This window comes from Hemiscyllium ocellatum, chromosome 10 (assembly GCF_020745735.1).
Source record: "Hemiscyllium ocellatum isolate sHemOce1 chromosome 10, sHemOce1.pat.X.cur, whole genome shotgun sequence".
Taxonomy (NCBI): Eukaryota; Metazoa; Chordata; class Chondrichthyes; order Orectolobiformes; family Hemiscylliidae; genus Hemiscyllium; species Hemiscyllium ocellatum.
In genome coordinates, this window is record NC_083410.1 from 23,253,568 (window position 1) to 23,274,863 (window position 21,296).

The following is a 21,296-nucleotide window of genomic DNA, read 5'->3' on the forward strand; positions in this document are numbered from 1 at the left end:
GAGGGATATGGGCCAAATGCTGGCAAATGGGACTAGATTAATTTAGGATATTAGATTAGATTACATTACTTACAGTGTGGAAACAGGCCCTTCGGCCCAACAAGTCCACACCGACCCGCCAAAGCGCACCCACCCAGACCCATTCCCCTATATTTACCCTAACACTAAGGGCTATTTTAGCATGGCCAATTCACCCAACATGCACATTTTTGGACTGTGGGAGGAAACCAGAGCACCCGGAGGAAACCCACGCAGACACAGGGAGAATGTGCAAACTCCACACAATCAGTCGCCTCAGGCGGGAATTGAACTTGGGTCTCTGGCGCTGCTAACCACTGTACCACCGTGCCGCCCACCTATGACTCTATTATCATAAAAATGTAAGTAACAGACCAATAAAGAAGAGTGATAATTAACAAAATAAAATTAAAAATAGATCACCCTGGCAGCACTTTCCGTTCAGGATTACAGGTTGTACCTCCTTTATCCAGCACATATTAGTCTGGGACCACATTTCTTCTGGTTTAAGACACGTTCCATAGCTCATTCTTTATAGGGTGATTTTGAAATTCATAGTAAAAAGTTAGAACTCAGTAACAAGTAGTTTATTGCTAGTTAGAGGAAATAGTTGTTAATTACTGACAAGGTTTACTGCTAATTACAGACTGGGTTTACTCGCTAGTATCCTGGTGTGATCTTCTTCCCCACTGACACTCTCAGAACTCCACTATGAGGTGTTAGTATTCTGAAACCCTTCCTTAAAGTTGTCTTTTTTCAATACCAACACCTCATCCTCTTTGGAAATGCCAGAAGCAAAGGGACTGCACAGGTCAAGATTATGGGGATTATATTGGACACATGACCTTCCAATGGCCTGGCAACACTCCCCTCCTGGCAAAGTCTAGATCCCAAGGCTGCTGGATAACAGAGGTGCAACCTATCGTAAATTAATGCATTCCAGTGATCTATGGGATCACTGAAACAACAAGAAATGCTAGAAATGCTCAGGCTGTCAATGTAACATTAACTCTATTTTCCTCTTCACAAGTTGATGACCATTCATTTAAACATTTATTTGGTTTGAGCCAACACTTTTAAAAATATATATTTCTTCCACAGCCGAAGCCCTCTGACAATGTTTCTATGCTTGACAGATAATATGCTTGTCTAAAGTTTTTTTCAAATCATCATAATCTCTAAATAACTTATCGAGACCTCTATGAGTGACATTTTAGATTATTTTTAATCATTACACACATGAAGCAATTTCAGATTCTTCTCATTAGAAATTAAATTTGTTGCTAACTAGACATTTGAAATTCCCAAATAAATTGTTCAGTCAGGAATTAGCTTGAAAATATACTGTCATAAGTAATGCAAAAAACAGATTGCTCTTATTTAAGTTAAATAGATGGTGGACTGACACATTGTAGTAGAACTCGGAATGGGCAATATGGGATTACATAGGAAACATGGCATAGAAACAAACCACTGGACCCAACCGGTCCACATCAAGAACTATTCTGGTACTGTTGAAGAAAAAAAGTTATGCTGTTGAAGGTTTTCATCAGGATATGTGGAATAATAACAAATTTGAAAGGGAGCAATAATTTATACTGCATGAGAAAGAATAATGTGACATTGAGAGACCCACTGACCACCTTTGCGTTTCATAGTAATTCATACCATATCTGGTATCATTCAGTTGTGTATTCTGCAAACTAATGAATGGGCTTAAGTCAGACCACCACTTTTGAAATTCAACATTGCCCACTATCACTAAATCACCCTGGAAGGGAAAGTATCTCAAAAATTTGAGCAACAGAGCTAACCATGTCATGCTGCGGCAACATGAATGGTATTTTCCATTAATAGGATGCTGCCATCAAAACAAAAAGATGTTTCCCCCTACCACACAACTGAGTAACGAGGTAAATGAAGTTCAGGGCCACTGCAAAAGAATTGACTTGCCAACCAACCAGCGCCATTTTCTCATGTAATAATGATGGCTGCTCCCTTTCTTACACCTGTCTTGATGAGTACCAGATGAAAATCTTTGACAGCATCTCTCTGTTTCTCAGTAATATTCAAGTTTTGTGATATCCACCAACTGTTTATGTTTCTGTCTTTTATCATCTCAATCCACCAACGTAACCCTGCCTCCCTTTCTAGTTCATATGTTTGTCTAGCTTCCCTTTAAATGTACCTATACTATTCGCTTCAAACCACTGGCTGTAACAACAAGTTTTACATCCTCACCTCTTTTTGGACCATTTGGTTTCTTCTGAATTCCACAATGAATTTCTTGGTGATTTTTAGGATGACTACTAGCTATCCTCTTATTCACAAGTGGAAATATTCTCTGTGAACCAATTTTTCAAAACCTTTCATAATTTTAAAGATCTGTATTAGGTGTTTTTCAACAGGAAATAGGCCCAATTGTCAACGTGTTCCTGATATGTATATCCATGCATTTCATATCAAGTAAACTTTCACTGCACTTTCTCCAGTGCTCCTATATCCTTTTTAATAACTGACTTATTATTTTTGGCAGTTGTTGTAAAAGAAAATACAGGCATTAAGAGTAACAGACTTTGCTATGGACCAGAAGTATTTGCGATATTTATTTGAATCTACAGTATTTGGTGGATATCCACTGCATGTCAATGGATAACACTGTTCCATTCCACTGGAGAAATAACAAATGATCAGATGCCTAATGCTAGACGAAAGCTTCTTTAGTATCAAGTACCAAAATATTCAATGATGCATAAACCTTTGGGTACAAATAATTAAATGTATACAAACAAAGCAAAATTACCTTTCCAACAAAGCTGCTGGAGGCAAGAATCTGAGCCATGAATGAGACAGAAAGAAATTTGAAATGCCGTAGTTGTTTGGCTGTGTGCGTGTCTATGTTGAACAGTGGTTCCTCTTCACTCTGGTTTCTTGCTTTGCTTCCCTTTGTCCTCATTTTTCTCTGTCCTTCAGTTTCTTTTAAAGGAAGTACATTCAAGAAATGAATTTGCAATAATAACACATGGTATGTGTTAACAAAGAATGAGTAGAGTCAAGATTAGAGTGATGCTGGAAAAGCACAGCAGGTCAGGCAGCATCCAAGGAGCAGGAGAATTGACATTGTGGGCAGGAGCCCTTCATCAGGAGTGATGCAACGCATCATCCTCCACCATTTCCACCATGTACAAACAGACCCCACCACCACAGATATATTTCCCTTCCCTCACCTATTTGTGTTCCACAGAGACCATTCCCTCCGCAACTCCCTTGTTAAGTCCATGTTCCCCACCAACACACCCCTGACTCCTAACACCCTCCCTTGCCACCACAAGACGTGTAAAACCTGTGCCCACATCTCCATCCAAAGCCCCAAAGGATCTTTCCACATCTGACAGATTTTCCTGCACCTCCACTCATGTCATCTACTGTGTCCATTGCTTCCGATGTGGTCTCCTCTACACTGGGGAGACAGGACGCCAACTTGCAGAATGTTTCAGAGAACATCTCTGGGACACGCACTAAACAACCCCACCACCCAGCTGCTGAACACTGCAACTCCCTCTCCCACTCTGCAAGTCCTGGGCCACCTCCACTGCCAAACACTAGCCACCCGACGCCTAGAGGAAAAACACCTCATCTTCCACCTTGAGACCCTCCAACCACACAAGATCAATGTCAACTTCACCAGTTTCCTCATCTCCCCTCCTCCTACCTTATCCCAGATCCAATCCTCCAACTCGGCACCACCCTCTTGAACTGTCCTACCTGTCCATCTTCCTCTCTGATCTACCACTATCACCCCCCACCTTCATCTACCTATTGAATTCCCAGCTACCCTCCCACAGCCCCACCCCTCCCATTTATCTCTCAGCCCCTGTGGGCTCCCCCCACATTCCTGATAATTTGATTAGATTAGACTTACAGTGTGGAAACAGGCCCTTCGGCCCAACAAGTCCACACCGACCCGCCAAAGCGCAACCCACCCATACCCCTACATTCACCCGTTACCTAACACTACGGGCAATTTAGCATAGCCAATTCACCTGACCCGCACATCTTTGGACTGTGGGAGGAAACCGGAGCACCCGGAGGAAACCCACGCAGACACGGGGAGAACGTGCAAACTCCACACAGTCAGTCGCCTGAGTCGGGAATTGAACCCGGGTCTCAGGCGCTGTGAGGCTGCAGTGCTAACCACTGTGCCACCGTGCCGCCCATAATATTAACATGCAAAAGGAAACAATGTTAAGCAGAGTCCCAAGGTTCTCAGGAAGCTTTTAAAAACTGTTGAACACTACAAAAACTAGAAACCTGAAAGGTTGAACTATACAAAAACTAGAAACCGGAAAAAAAAAACTTGCGCAATAAAGATCACTGCACCAATCACAGCCACATTAGTTCCTCCAATTATGTCATTCTTTAGAGTCATAGAGATGTACAGCACGGAAACAGACCCTTCGGTCCAACCCATCCGTGCCGACCAGTTATCCCCACCCAATCTAGTCCCACCTGCCAGCACTTGGCCCATATCCCTCCAAACCCTTCCTATTCATATACCTACCCAGATGCCTTTTAATTGCTGCAATTGTACCAGCCTCCACCACTTCCGCTAGCAGCCCATTCCACACACACACCACCCTCTGCATGAAAACGTTGCCCTCTAGGTCTCTTATATATCTTTCCAGTCTCAATCTAAACCTATGCCCTCAAGTTCTGGACTCACCTACCCCAGGCAAAAGACTTTGTCTATTTATCCTATCCATGCCCCTCATGATTTTATAAACCTCTATAAGGTCACCCCTCAGCCTCTGACGCTCCAGGGAAAACAGCCCCAGCCTGTTCAGCCTCTCCCTCTAGCTCAAATTCTCTAACCATGACAATATCCTTGTAAATCTTTTCTGAATCCTTTCAAGTTTCACGACATCCTTCCGATAGGAAGGAGACCAGAATTGCACACAATGTTCCAAAAGTGGCCTAACCAATGTCCTGTACAGCTGCAACATGACCTCCCAACTCCTGTACTCAATACTCTGACTAATAAAACAAAGCATACCAAACGCCTTCTTCACTATCTTAATTACCCGTGACCCTACTTTCAAGGAGCTATGAATCTGCACTCCAAGGTTCCTTCCGCTAGAGAAGCTTACCATTAAGTGTATAAGTCCTGCTAAGATTTGCTTTCCCAAAATGCAGCACCTCACACTTATCTAAATTAAACTCCATCTGCCACTTCTCAGCCCATTGGCTCATCTGATCAAGATCCCATTGTAATCTCAGGTAATCTTCTTCGCTGTCCACTGCACCTCCAATTTTGGTGTCATCTGCAAACTTACGAACTGTACCTCTTACGCTCACATCCAAATCATTTATATAAATGATGAAATGTAGTGGACCCAGCACCAATCCTTGTGGCACTTCACTGGTCACAGGCCTACAGTCTGAAAAACAACCCTTCACCACCTCTACTTTTGAGCCAGTTCTGTATCCAAATGGCTTGTTCTCCCTGTATTCCATGAGATCTCACCTTGCTAACCAATCTCCCATGGGGAACCTTGTTGAAAGCCTTACTGAAGTCCATATAGATCACGTCTACCGCTCTGCCCTCATCAATCCTCTTGTTACTTCATCAAAAAACTCAATCAAGTTTGTGAGACAAGATTTCCCATGCATACAGCCATGCTGACTATCCCTAATCAGTCCGTGCCTTCCCAAATACATGTTTACCCCATTCCTCAGGATTCCCTCCAACAACGTGCCCACCACTGACATCAGGCTCGCGGGTCTGTAGTTTCCTGGCTTGTCCTTATCACCTTTCTTAGATAGTGGCACCACATTAGCCAACTTCCAGTCTTCTGGCACTCACCTGTGACTATCAATGATACCCAGCAATCGCTTCCCACAGAATTCTAGGATACACCTGATCAGGTCCTGGGGATTTAACCACTTTTATGCATTTCAAAACATTCAGTAATTCCTCCTCTGCAATATGGACATTTTTCAAGCTGTCACCAACTATTTCCCTACATTCTATATCCTTCATGTCCTTAAGTTTGAAAATATACTAAAAAGTGCCAAATTAACTTTACCTTAAATAGAATTATCTGCACTTTTTTTTTAAGCAGTGAAGCAATCTGAAATATCAATTAAATCCAGCTTAAACTGACTGGGTGAACTTTACTCAATATCTTTCTGCTTGTCCACTATAATATCAGTGGAACAGCCATGGAAATAGCAGGAAAAATGCTATTTTGCAGGGTACCTGCAGTGTTTTTAATGAGGTTACAACAGATAAATATGAGAATTCTCATGAATATTTACATCCAGGCATCTGAGATAAAGTCTGAAGATTAATAAACAGGAAGAATATAAATAGTGCTTTAAAATCAAATGAGTTCCCTCAGTGAACATTTTGTTTCGATAAGTAATTTAGTTATAATACTGAAATGTTTGGGGAGACAGAACAGCAGCATTTTGAACATTCCGCTCTGGTAAATACATTTACTCTTTCCTATTTAAATGCCCCTTTTTATTGATATGATACAAAGAGCACCACATGAAGTAATGACATCTATTGTGTACTTACTATCTTCCTTTTCTTCTGGGAGCTTTGCTAAGTAACGCAAAATATTGATGAAGCTCTGGATCTGCTCCTGAGCACTGAACTCGCAACAAACAGCAATCCAAAACTCAACATCTCTTTCTACAGCAGCTTCCTGTCAGTAGGAGAAAAAAAAACCACAGAACTTTGTTGGAATGCAAAGTAAAATCTAATTCATAAATGATTATTTCAGAAAACAGAAATACAATTTGGAACTATCGGGGGCAGAGAAAGTGGGAGGAGGAGAGTTCAATGATGCTTCTTGAAATTATCTTTTCAACTTTGGGCAAGTGAAGTCTTTTACGGACAGGCTTAATTTTCATGCACCACTCTCTAATATCTGCCAATATGACTGTTAAAATCCATGGAGAAATCGCTTGAAATCCCACTGCATTGTGTAAAGTTGTAATATTGTCTGTTCTGTACAGCTGCTTGATTTGCAGTCCATCCACAAATAATCATTCCTACCATCATTGACATTCAGGAACTGCAGCAGGTGTGATCTATTTAATGCACTGCAAAAACTCGACAAGGTTCCTTTGGCAGCATCTTCCAAACACATGACTACTAACATCTAAAAGGACAACAGCACCAGAAATATGGAAACACCACCACCAGCAAGTTCCCCTCCGAGTCACTATTCCTTCAGGGTCCCTGGATCAAGATCCTCCAACTCCCTCCCTAATAGCACAGTCGGTCTACCTACAGTACATTGACTTCAGCAGTTCAAGAAAGCAGCTCACCATCACCTTAAAGGCACTTAAGAGATGGGCAAAAAATATTGGTCCAGCAAGTGCTGCCCCTAATCCCATGAATGTATTAAACAAAAGTACAGAAACAAAGAGTTATTAACTACAAGTTGCCGTGAAACCAGATTTTCAAATTTCCATTTGCAAATTTCTCACAATTAAGTTCCTTTCCTTATTCTGAAATTTTAATTGATAAATTTCACAGACAAACTCATCCACATTAAATATTACTTTTTGTTTCAATGGTTTCAACATCTGCAGTCAGTTCTTCTGACAATGTTTACATTCATAGCTGTACCTGTCAAAACAGGTAAATGTAAATTAAATGTAAACGTAAATCTGTATTTTTTGACCACTCCACTGCCGATCAAACTGTTCAACCGAGGTGAAATATCTACCAACTCGACCCTAAGTCAGTGAAGGCAGGATGCACAGTTAAATCAAACCCAGCATTGAAATCAGAATCAGCCTCTGAGCTACTGTCACATTTTTCTCTAAACTTTTCTTTGGCTAAGCCACGTTGTCCGATTTCCTTATCTATCTAAAGTTCAAGCTTTTTAAATACTACTTTTGTGTTCTTTTGTTTCTTCAATAATCATTTTAAGCATCTCATCCTTATATGATCCTGCTTTAATTTCCACTTCCAATTTATCTGCTAACTATTCATTATAGAGACTCAAGTCCAGAGAAATTATACCACATTAGGTGCAGGAACACAAACGGACAAAGTGGCAGTTACCAGGAACCTCAACTGTGTTTTCTGTTTGAAAATATTTTCTGGTGTTTGCAGCCTTGTCCAGCTGCTCCCTCTGCCTGGGCAAAATCTCACCAATTGTTGATCTGACAAGTGACTGTCCATCATCAGCACTGTCCTTCACCACAGTGAATGATGGGCAGGCATCAGAGAGGCACTACACTGGGGAGGAGAGGTCTGCCTCAACGCCAACTTCTCGCCCGCAATTTCCTTCCCAATCCTTCCTGTGCCAGCAGTTAGGTGCAGTCCACGCATGCTCAGGCACTGATGTCACTGCATTTGGAATGCGATGACACCAATGATGCATGTCCAGATTCAGTCTGTGGCCTGTTGCGGTTAGCTGACAGTGTGGCCCACCTCTGCACATGCGCAGGTATCATTTTGGCATTTGGAATAACCATTTCATTTTCCAAAATATTTTAAACAGTGCAATAAGGGAACCATATTTCAATAAAGTAGGATTTTAGGTACTGAAAACAGATAATTGGTTGAGAAAACCTTTTTGATTCATGTCAATCCTCTGTCGCCTTCCTCACTCAATCCTCCTGCTTCAGGACCATGGGAGGATAAGCTATCTGTACTTTAGACTCAAGTGCAGACTAATTCCTGATAGTTAGCTGTCCACTTTGAAAAGCCTGGTCTTTACCTTTTCATTGTTGGTTGCTGAAGTAGTAGCCTTGGTCACATGCTGCTCAAAAAGAAGCAACAGGAGAGTCCAAAGGAAGCGTTCCGCACTCACTGTGTTGATGAGCTGTGAAAGGATGGGTACTCTCCTGTGCTCGGGTACATGTGGCATAGCATCTACAAACACATGGATGATTTTTGTAACAACATTTTCCACATTCTGCTTCGTTTCTGCAGAACCTTCATCATCAGCCTGCAAAAAAAATATAAACAAGAAGCCAAAATCATAAAAAGAAAACAAGCTTATTTATAGCACAGTGAATGATGGTACTCAGTCTCCACCTGTAACTTTGCCTTTTTCCTTTAAACAACAGATTTTAAAAACAGTGCCACTCCACCCACTGACCCCATGGAATCAATACTTGTTAAGATAAGCAACACATTACACAACATGTTACCATCTTTATCAGGAAAAAAACAGTGAAATAGGTGTCAGTAATGCTGTGAAATTTCTTAACTTAAATGACCTATCTTTAAATGATCACTCCTAACCAATATCACAGATGAAAAATAATCTGGGTTTTATCACATTGGTATTTACAAGAGTTTGTTATGCATGTATTGGTTGCTGCAGTTCCTAAAGTGACAATACTTCAAAATGTTCTTCATTGGTTATAAAGCTTGGAAGTTGCGACATAAATAGAAGGTTTCTTTAAAATACATTTTATACACTACATAAAACGATCTCAAAGACTGCTTCCAACCACTTGCAGTTTGGAATAACCATTGCATGAGTTGGCAACAGGGCTACAAGTTCTAGAAATACATCACATCAATAAACAATAACTATCCCGCAGCAGAACCAACCACAAAATATTAGATCTATTTCCAATATATTTCCTAGTTTTTCAAGTTTTACTCATCAAAAATTATTCTTGCCTGTGTAAGGACAACAGTATGCATAATTATAAGCATTGCCAGCACAGACTACTATTCTGTAGTTATAAAGCACCTAAGTGGCATTGAATAAGTATCTGGGGGCTCTGGCAGCTTCTTAATGCGTTTATCTGTAAGTCTTCGTTGCCATAAAGCTTATTACTTGAATTCCCTTCCTGAAGATACTGATTTCCTTATGGGAAAGTTGTCCTACAGGTACCAATTATTTTGCTGGCTCTTCACCAACATGCGCAATATTGACACAACAGTAAATATCAATGAGCTTTCTAACAGCAGAAGACACCACAATTAAGCTCAATCCTGTGATCATGCAGACGTATTTACAACAGACACTGTTGTGTTGCCATCAAGGCAAATTTTTCCCTTCCAAATCTTGGGATGGTCAATTATAGTATTCCACTGATACTGTGGAGCCAAAGAGAGATCAGAAAGTGGACCACAACAATACACACACAGTCCAATGTCAATATACAGGAATTGTAAGGTAATTATACTGGAGGCATACAGCATGGCTTTGACAATTAAAACTCTAATAACACTTAAAGAGAATAATCCTATTGAAAAAGATGAAATGTCAAAAGAAAATTGTCAAAATAACCTAGAGAAGAGATGGCATTTAAAAAAAAAATCTTATGACAAGAGGTAGATACAGATCTAGTGGTAATTTTCAAAAGACAACTACAGAGGAACTAGGAGAAAGTGAGGACTGCAGATGCTGGAGATCAGAGCTGAAAAATGTGCTGCTGGAAAAGCACAACAGGTCAGGTAGCATCCATGGAGCAGGAGAATCGACGTTTCGGGCATAAGCCCTTCTTCAGGAATGAGGAAGGTCATTCCTGAAGAAAGGCTTATGCCCGAAATGTCAATTCTCCTGCTCCTTGGATGCTGCCTGACCTGTTGCGCTTTTCCAGCAGCACAGTTTTCAACTACAGAGGAACCTCGATTATCCAGCATTCGATTATTTGGATTATCTGAACAAGATCGTACGCTCCCGATGCTTGGCTACACTCTGTTACCCGGCATTCGATTAACAGAACAAAGTAGTACCCGTCCGGGTCCTTCAGATAATCGAGGTTCCTCTGTACAAAATGCACATACACTCAAATTGGGAAAATATACTGGACAAATAGGGAAAAAGTATTTTTAAGAAGTTATGAGTTGTGGGCATTGCTAGCCAGGCTAGCTTTCATAGCCTATCCTAACGTCCAAAGGGCAGTTAAAAGCCAAGCATTTATGATGGATTTGCAATCACATGTAGGCCAGGCCAGGTAAGGATGCCAAATTTCTTCCCCAGATGACATTAGTGAATCAAATGGGCTTTTATAACAATCACCAATGGGTAGTCTAGCTTTTCTTTTACAGCTTTTTAGCAAATCCAAATTTCATCATTTGCAGTGGTGTGGTTTGAACTCGTGCCCCACAATATTAGATTGGGGTTCAGGATTACTAGTCCAGTGCATTACACCTACGACACCATCTCCCCCTTAACCTACATTAATTACATACTTGTTTTAAAGAGCCAGCAGAGGAATGATGAGCTGAAGTCTCCTTTTGCATTGTATGATTACACATAAAAGACTGCCTGTTTATCATGTGTTTGCCATGGTTAGGCTGGGAGCAGTCTGTCTCTGAAGTCAGAAGGTTATCAATTATTCAAGTCCCATTGTAGGACTTACAACTAAAAAATCTAGCTGAAACTCCAGTTCAGAACTCCAGAACTGCTGGAGGTGACGCTTCCAGACAAATCATTAAACTGAAGTCCTACCTGGCCTCTCATGTAAACGTAAAAGATGAAATGCTATCCTCACCAATAATTATCTCCTAACCAAAATCACAAATGAAAATGATCTGGGGTTTATCATATTGGTGCTTGCCAAGACCTTGATGTGCCGAGATTGATTACTGCATTTTGTACATTAAAAAAGTGACAATACTTCAAAATATTCTTCATTGGCTATAAAGCATGGAAATTGCTACATAAATACAATTTTTTCTTTTTATATAAACACACCACTTTGTACATAAGCTTATACAATTATGAAGCTAGTATATGAAAACCAATTTGTCTTGATTGTGCTGATAAATGGTAATTTTATGAATTACTAGTACAGCTGACTTTTTGCAGCACCCCTACAATTCCTTAGAAGCTAGAAAATAGGAACATGAAATATTAACTACATTCCTCAAAAGTACTGCCAGAAGCAGATACCTGCATGCCAATGAATTCTCATATGCCAAGCTACAAATAAATGTACTGTATATGAACTAACAAGACTTTGTAATTCAGTGATGTGCACAAAGATCCAACCTATTCAAATATTTGTTACAGATTTCTCCTGAGTCCTCTGACTCTGTCAGCTGTAGTTAGGGGCCAGAGGGTTTATTAAACTACACTCTTGCATGCTATGTCAATAAGCTTGGATAGAGAACATTAATAGGCTGTGTCTTCAGTTTCTGCTTAAGCTGAATTGACAATTCTGATGAATATCTGTTAGCAGTACCTAAACCAGGCATTGCTGAGATCATAGTTGGGATAAATAGAAATAATCCAAAGATTAGTCATGAAGATTTTAAGTGACAGGCTGTGACTATTTCCTTTGACAGCTTGTTTCACAGAAGGATTGTCCTTCGGAAGGAAGATTCTTGATATAACACTGATGATTTCAACAGCCACAGCTAACTCCATCTTCACTCCCTAGAGCATAGGGAGAATTCTTTTTTCACACAGTAAAAACAAACAAAAAACTTCATCATGACTTACTTGAATAAGTGCTGGGATTACAGTCTGTACTGTCTTATTTATCACCTGGAAACTATAGCTATCATCCAGTCGCATCACATTAGCACCCATGAAAGTAAAAATCGGCATGATATTATGGAGAACCTTGTCCTACAAAATAAATGCAAACAGAAACAAATCAAATATCAAAGTATAGTCTGCAGTAATCAAAGAGATCAATGAATTTAGGAGACAAAACATAGTCAAGGAGCATCACAAATACTGAGTGATGAATGCTTTAGTATTTGACAAAAACGCCAGGAATTATAATTGGAAAGTGGATTGTATAAATACATTAGGAATAGAGAAAGTAACTAAAATTACATGAGAATCTAATCATGGACATCTGTACTTTTAAAATCCATACAAGTTGGAGATGCATAAAGGAAAAGAATATAAAGGCCCTATGTCCTTCCTCTCCAACATTCACCAAACTGTGAATGCACGTCATCCCAATGCTCTGTGTATCTCTTAATGCTGCTGCATCCCAAGACCCCGTCTCCATACCCCAGAACCTAGAACTGTCATGAAAGTTAGTAAATCGGTATCCCTCATAATATCCTTCAGAAGAAAGTTGCATTTATTTAACATGAGAACTTAGCTTTTATAAAAACCCTGATTCAACATAAGCTGAATCACAGGAAATTTGCTGACAGACAATATCTTCCAAAATGATTCAAAAAACCTTTGAAAATATTCTCAATTCCTCAATTGTAACAGGTTGCACTTACAGGAAAAAATCCAGCAGCAGCACCCAGGAGCAGTAATGCATGATGATGAGTCTGAGGCATATTAGAACCTCTGACACATTGAACAATTAGCTCCACATTAAACTTCTCTTCATCAAGGACATCTGTGAACCCAAAGTTGAAAATAAGCCTCACATAAAAGCAAAATACTATGGATACTGGAAATCTGAAACAAAAATAGAAACGCTGGAGAATTTCAGCAGATGCTAAGAGACCTGCTAAGTTTCTCCGGCATTTCCTCTTTTAATTTTATTTTTAAAATTAAAGTGAAACAACCTGCTCAAGTTTGAATATCAGTAACATTTCACACTTTTAAAAATGATGACAAGTATCTATAAAAGTAAGACATTTTGTATGCTATTAAGTTTATAGTTCATTACATTTTAAAGATTGTAAAAAAAATTTTTGTTATCAATTTTCTCATTCATTCTATTCAATATAATGTCCTTAGCAAGTCTTAAAGGAAGCAAGAAAACTGTGAACTTCAAAGCGCATTCTAACAGAAAGGATATCACAAGCAAACCTCAGGTATACATGCATGGGTATTACACAATTGCTGTTGGTTAGCCATCAGGATAATGGCTTAATGTCTCATCCCCACAGCTTATTAACACTGCAAATTGCAGCACCAACTTGGAGACCTCACCACCTCAACACCATTTCCCTTGAAGTCTTTAATATCTAGAAATTTATCTGTCTCACTCTCGAATACAATCACTGAGGCTCCAATCATCTTGGGTAGACATTGCCAAGATTCACTGGCTTCTGAGGGAAGAAATTTCTCTTTATTGCAGTTCTAAACAGTTTTCTTCAGAAGCTGAGTGTGTGCCCTTTGTCCTAGATGCAACAGTCAGGAGAGACATCCTTTGTTACATCTATCCTGTTGATCTCTGTAAGAAGAGTGTGTGTGAGTTTGTGTGTGTGAGTGAGTGAGTGTGCATGTGTGAGTGAGTGAGACTGCACAGGTACATCCTTCCTTAGGTAAGGAGACTAAAAGTATACACGATACTCCACATGTGGCCTCACCAAGACTTTATACAGCTACAGCAAGACCTCTTCATTCCTGTACCCTAACCTTCCTGCAATAAATACCCACATACCATTCCTAAATGCCTCCTGCACCTGTCTGTTAGCTTCAACTAACAAAGACAACCAGCTCTCTTTGGACATCAATACCTCCTAATCTTAATCTTCTACGATTGTCACTCACGTTATAAGCATCAAGAAAACCATGGTTTTTAGATAGTCTCACATTTTTGCCCTTGTTTAATCTAAATAACACACTGCAGGAAGTGGTCAGCAAATTCTGCTACCTTGGGTCCACTGTGACAGACAATTTAATGAATAATATGATACATGCATAGGGAAATCAGATGCCACCATGACAGACTCAAAGCATGCACGGAAACAATATTAAGCCAATTCTTAGAACCAAAACTCTGGTTTCTGAGACTTTGTTCACGCCATTTGTTTTATGGCTGTGAAACAAGAATATTTACAAGAAATAAAACACTCAACTTCCATCTTCACTTGCAGTACGTTCTGGACAATCTTATGGAAGGACAAAATCACATATACAGCAGTCCTCTCCAAGACAAATCTCCCAACTACATTAGCACTCATCAAGCAGACGTGACTTTGTTGGCTTGGGCATGCTTGCAGGATTGGAAGATAGCTGCATATCTAAAGATGGTCAGTCTGCCAAGGCAGCTAGAATAAGCCAGCTAGAAGGAAGTCCACATCTTCACTTTAAGGATGCTTACAAGCATGACATGAGGCCTGAAAAACTGATTTCTGCCCTTAAAGGACACAAACTGATGATAGAAGAAAACATCTACATCACCTGTGGGCAGGCACATGCCATCATGACAATCAGTGGCTACAGCAGCTTGGCAACAGGTGCCAACACCAAACACAGCAATGCATAACAACCAATCACCACACTTCCTAAATGCCATTTGTGGTATACCTTGCCTTTCACAATTGGTCTTCTCAACCATCAGCACAGAGTGCATCATATGAAGCAATACCAGCCCCATGGATTTGATTCGCTGCATGGCCATCATCTTGTGTAAATAGATGGATGCTGACAACACTATTTTTGTATGAAGTATGGTCAGTACTTAGCACATAGTAAACCTCTTCATATTCCTCCTCTTTAAAACATTTATTCCTTAACTTTGAAAAGCACTGTAACTTGTACTGCTCATCACCCCATGAAGGACAGGCTTGTGATGTTTAATATTCACAAGTATTTAGAGAGACACTCAAGATTTATCTGTTCTCAAAGGAGCAGGTAAGAATGGTAGTTTTAAAAGCTCACTGGCTTCAAAATGACACACTCACACAAGATGTCAATCCTTTGTGGGAGACCTGCCAGAACCTCAATACCACAGGATGCTGTTGAGGATTTGCCAACTAGATTGGTTTAATGTTGGGACCTGAGTAAGTTGAGCTGATTTTAGATGCTGCAATTTACTAAAGACTTCCAGGTAACCTTGAAAGACAATGACCCAACAGGTTGGGTGGTCCTATTTGGAGAAAAAAAAAGGAAGGTAACAAGATCCCTGTGCTGATATGCCATGCTGCTTTAGCTGTAAAGTGTAAAGAACTGCTTTACAGTATTCACACATCACAGTTTCTTGCCAACTTAAAACCAAATTCTCTGGGGCCTTTAGAAGATATTGCAGGTAAGCAGAAGCTATACTCGTGTGGATTCTTCAAAATATCAGTTTGAAGACTCTATCACAATGGCATGCTTCCAGCTGATCAAATATAACCAGTTCTCATTATATTTTGTTTTCATCTTTCTCATAATATCTCAAATTTGCATACAGAAACTTTATTTTAAGAAAAGCAAAGAAGCCCACTTTGTAATTGCAAATGCTTTTGATTCTGCATCATATTCACTTAAAACCAATCTGAAATAATATGCAATGATAGCAGAACAAACCTACGGTTCAGACAAACTGTTACATTCTTCATACCTTTGCTGATCCTTGTACCATCTGGTGATAGCTTTTGACAGAGGTTGAGTAAACAACTGAGGATCAACTGCTTTGTGTACTCCAGGCTGCCATCCTCAGACAGTGATGGATCCAGGCACCTAAGTTATGACAATGATTAACTGTTATACTCATTCAGAATTTTCTTAATGGTAGCCAAATACACAGCCATTCCATTTCCATACACAAATTAATATAACCTTTATTGAGCTTAGTTGAAACACTGCAACAGGCTCAGGATGGAAATATTAACATGGGAGCAAGGATATGTATTGAAGTGGCAGACAGATGGAAGGTCAAGATCATTTCTATGGACAGAGTTCAGGTGTTCTGCAAAGCCACCCAGTCTGTCAGTCATCTCACTAAAGTAAAGGAGACTGTATTATGAGCAGAAAATCTAGTAGACTAGTTTGAAAGAAGTACAAGTAAACAGCTGCTTTATCTTGAAGGTGTGTTTGGGACATTGGGCAGTGTAGAAGATGCAATACATCTTCTGTGATTGCAATGCCAGTGCCCACGTGAGGAATGTTGAGAACGATGGCGGATTGGATTAGGATGTTGGGGAGGGAATAGTCTCCATGGAATGCTGACAATTTGGGAGGGTTGGCGAAGGCATCATGCTGAGGTGGCTTAAATGGCAGAGGATGATCCTTTGAATGTGGGGTAGAAGGTGAGGACATGGGGAACTCTATCACCGATATGTGAATGAGGGGAAGGGGTGAGAGGAGAAGGCTAAGGCTCTGTCAGGTTAGTTTTTTTGGGGAGAAGAGATGAGATCATGTCAGTCACCTCTGTGAAAAGTGACATTATGAGAACAGATGTGATGGAAGTACTGGGAGAATAGTTAGATTCTGATGAAAGATGCTGCCTGACCTGATAAATATTTCCAGCATCTTCTCTTTTTATGTCAAACCTACGGTTATTTCAAAACAGCCGAGTTTGTATTTGTCTCTGCATCTGTGATGCCTTATTCTTGAGAATGGATAACATTTGATAATACGTTAGGCTGCTTTTTGACTTTTGATAAAGTTCTGAATGGGAGATTGATAGTGATAACCTTTAGGACCCAAGGAAATTTGGCTAACTGATTCCAGAAGTGGCTGAATGGCAACACACAAAGGGTTATGGTTGAGTGTGTTTTCATAACTGAAAGCCTGTATCCAATGGGGTTCCACTGAATCAATGTTGGGCTCCTGCTGACTGTGGTATCCATAAATGATTTAGATTTGAATAGATGAGGGTTGATCAGTATGGTTGATCATGGATGGTGCAAAATCTGGTGGGGTGGTAAATAGTGAGGTGGACAGCCTTATGTTACAGGAGGATACAGACTGACTGGTTAGTGGCAAATGGAATTCAATCTGGATAAGCAAGGGATGATGCACTTACAAACTAGGCAAGGGAACACACTATGAACAGCAAAACCCTGGAAAGAACTGAGGGTCAGAGAGACATTAGTGCGCATGTCTACAAGCCCCTTAAGGTAGCAGGACATTGTTAAGTGGTTAAGAATGTATACAGGATACTTGCCTTTATTAGCTGAGGCATAGAGTTTAAGAGCAGAGAGGAAACGCTGGAACTGAAGAAACATTGGTTAGATCACAGCTAGAGAATCGTATGCAGTTCTTGAATCCACATTATAGGTGGGAAATTATATTGGAGAGGAGTTTTACCAGGATGTTGCCTCACTGGTGAGTTTTAGTTATGAAAAGAATCTGTATAGATTGGGGATGTTTGCCTTGATGCAGAAGGGTAAAAAGTGAGGTCTGCAGATGCTGGAGATCAGAGCTGAAAATGTGTTGCTGGTTAAAGCACAGCGGGTTAGGCAGCATCCAAGGAACAGGAAATTCGACGTTTCGGGCCAGAGCCTGATGTTTCCTGATGAAGGACTCTGGCCCGAAACATCGAATTTCCTGTTCCTTGGATGCTGCCTAACCTTTTGACGCAGAAGGGACTGACGTGGAAGATAATTGAGATGCATAAAATTATGAGGGGCATAGACAGGAAGTAATTTTTTTTTCCTGATGGAGGAATCAATGACTGGGGCTTAAATTTATGGTCAGGGCAGGAAGTTTAGACAGAACGTGAGGAAATATTTTTCACCTAGAGAGTGGATGGCATTTGGAACTCATTTACAGCTTTAAATTAAGGGGTGGTAGGTATAGGACAGATGTTAGGGGTAGATTCTTTACACAGCGGGTTGTGAGTTCATGGAATGCCCTGCCAGTAGCAGTGGTGAACTCTCCTTCTTTAGGGTCATTTAAGCAGGCATTGGATAGGCATTTGGAAGTTATTGGGCTAGTGTAGGTTAGGTAGGATTCGGTCGGCGCAACATCGAGGGCCGAAGGACCTGTACTGCGCTGTATCTTTCTATGTTCTATGTCTCTAAGGATGGCAGAAGCAGAAACCTTCAGGACATCTAAAAAGGTACTTAGATTTGCAATGCCAAGGCCTTCAAAACTCGGGCCAAGTGCTGAAAATTAAGAATACTTAAGTGCTTGTTTTTGACCATTGCAGGATTGATGGGCTGAGGGGCCTCTTTCTCAGCTGTGGGCCTCTAAAACTCTATGCTGCAGTACCAAGTTCTGACCTCTGGATGGCAGTGTGAAGCTACAGTTTGACATTTTTTTCTTGCTTGGTGAAACACCAAGTGGCTGTAATCAGGAATTACAATGTCTTGTCCATAACGGCAATAAAGAAATTTAAATCCTCACACTCCAAAGAAATGACTTGGATGATATAAGAAATGAAACATTGTTTAGAAAACAAAAATCTCAAATTATGTGCGAGAGCAAACATTTAATGGCTCAAGATAACAGGAGGGTTCCTAATCCATTTGCTGCAGTGGACATAAATATTCACTTTTGCCAATTAAAACTAATCATGCAGGAAACATAAAATGGCTTCATTCTTTCGTCTCAATTTATATTCCTTCAGATTCTGTAGTCACAAGGAACCCATTACTCCACTACAGTACGTAATTCAGTTCACAGCACCCCACCATTCCATATCTTCTGTGCAAAATCCGAGGATAGTAAGAAAGCACAATTTACTTTAGGAAGTGACTTAAGTGTTTCCTTTAAAGACTTTCCCAGCTATTACTGTATGAAGGTCACAAAATCCCATCTGGTCCGTTCTTCTATGAAGGTCTACTACTCCCCAACAAATCTCTTGAATGATTCCGGAGATATTGCCTCTGTTACCACACCCAGAAAACCACGAATGAATTTGCTTTTTACTGACATGTGCCTATCCCAATGTTTATTGTCATGGTGGAAGCTGAAATAGTACTCTGTGAAGACATTATGCAACAATGGACTGCTGGTATAGCAGTCATGGAGCTCTGATTAGGGGCAAGAACTCTGGTGAAGTTCCCCTCTTACTCCATCCAGGAGAAATAAAGCACCTCAATCAGTATCACAGCTGAAAGATGAGCACACTAGGGGTTTTATTGTATATCTTCCAGCTCTAGTACCAAGGCAAAATCGTCAATATGCTCAACCTAATACCTGGACAGAAGGCTGAAGAGGGTAGGAACCAGAACCTGAGGACTTTTGAGTTTCTTCTTATGCTGCAACAATTCCATGATGAGTATGGCTCTCTGCCAGTTAATTTTGCCTGTTGAAACATCAGGCTCTTCATTCTTCAAATCTTGGATTTTCCTTATAATACAAAAGAATCATAGACAAATGAACAATGGCAACTATAAATAAAGAGTAAATGGGCAGGGAAATAACCTCCAAATACTAAACACATGAAGACTAAATCCGACAAACCCCATTCAACCAGCACTTTTTAATCACTAATTCAAGCATAGGTTGATGAGAGGCAAGTTCAAGGGAAACGGATGTCATAGACAGGATAGGTCGGCCATTTAGGACTGAATTTAGGAGAAATTCTTCATGTAGAGGGTTGTGAACCTTTGCAGTTTTACACCTTAAAAGGTCTGTTGACGCTCCATCACTAAAAATTGAGACTGGTGTATTATTAAGCACTTGGGAAGTCTAAGGATACAAGGCTAAGACAGGAAAGTAGAGTTCATGTGGAAGTTCAGTCATAAGCATTTGAATGGCACAGTAAACTCAAAGAGATGAAATGGCCTTCTTCTGCTCCTATTTCTTATATGCGTTCGCAACATCAAAGACCATGTAGAACTAGACAAGAAACTGAAGTAAAACAATTTCAGCTAAACAACAGTGTTTCTGACAGAATTATTCAATAGCATATATGGTGGAAAATACTGACATAGTTAATTAATGCCAACAATTTTCCTGGGTCTGGAAACAACGTACCGCTGCTGTAGCACTTTCTGCCTCCTGGTCTGCTGGATGGTTACACGGCTTTGAGGCTTTTCCAAAGGTCCGAGCTCCTGGGCAATTTGTTCAGCATCAACTACAATCTGTAACACAAAGGTAAAAATTACAGATCGCTATGGACACCTTTAAACAAATAAATTGTGTTCTGACTAAAATGTATATTTTTAAAGTTGCAATTTAAATGGTGCCAAAACTCATTCAGATGATCCATGACATGGACGGGTTGGACCGAAGGGTCTGTTTCCATGCTGTACATCTCTATGACTCTATATCAGAGATCAAAGCATTTTACCCTATAGAGAAGCTGTGGTCTTTAATCAGCTAAATCTGTCCCCATTCACTGTAAACATTTGGGCTTGATCTATCCTCTAAAGTAGTCGTGAAAGATTTTATGATATTGGGAAAATGGTCCTGCACTAACTTGCACATTTTCCTGACCAACAATTAAAACAAAAAAAATTTGTCATGACTTTATCACTCTGTGCGAGATGACAAACTTAATTACAAGAGTGCCTGCACTTCCAAACTACTAAACTGGATATACTGTATTGGGACATCCTGAGGATAAATAAATTCAAATATTTTCTAAACAATAATTCAGTTAAGAACATCAATTTGTATTGTGTCTGAGTGCTAATCTATTTCTATGTGCATCAAGAAGAGGTGAGAGGTAAAGGCAAACTATCCAAGTAGGAGAAACATCAGCAGCAGACTGTGTCGATGGCATCACACTTATGAAGAAATAAG

The 21,296-nt window shown here is 40.1% G+C and overlaps 1 protein-coding gene across 1 annotated transcript in view; it reads right to left on the bottom strand.

Moving 5' to 3' along the window:
- heatr1 (HEAT repeat containing 1) overlaps positions 1-21,296 on the bottom strand; it is a 94,370-nt gene that overhangs the window by 21,074 nt on the left and 52,000 nt on the right. Inside the window, exons 25-32 of the mRNA XM_060831348.1 lie at positions 20,526-20,632; positions 19,743-19,895; positions 16,216-16,334; positions 13,211-13,332; positions 12,462-12,590; positions 8,766-8,996; positions 6,602-6,731; positions 2,822-2,994 (exon numbers count right to left, since the gene is read on the bottom strand). Of these exons, the coding sequence (XP_060687331.1) occupies positions 2,822-2,994; positions 6,602-6,731; positions 8,766-8,996; positions 12,462-12,590; positions 13,211-13,332; positions 16,216-16,334; positions 19,743-19,895; positions 20,526-20,632 (1,164 nt within the window). The remainder of the gene's footprint in view (positions 1-2,821; positions 2,995-6,601; positions 6,732-8,765; positions 8,997-12,461; positions 12,591-13,210; positions 13,333-16,215; positions 16,335-19,742; positions 19,896-20,525; positions 20,633-21,296) is intronic.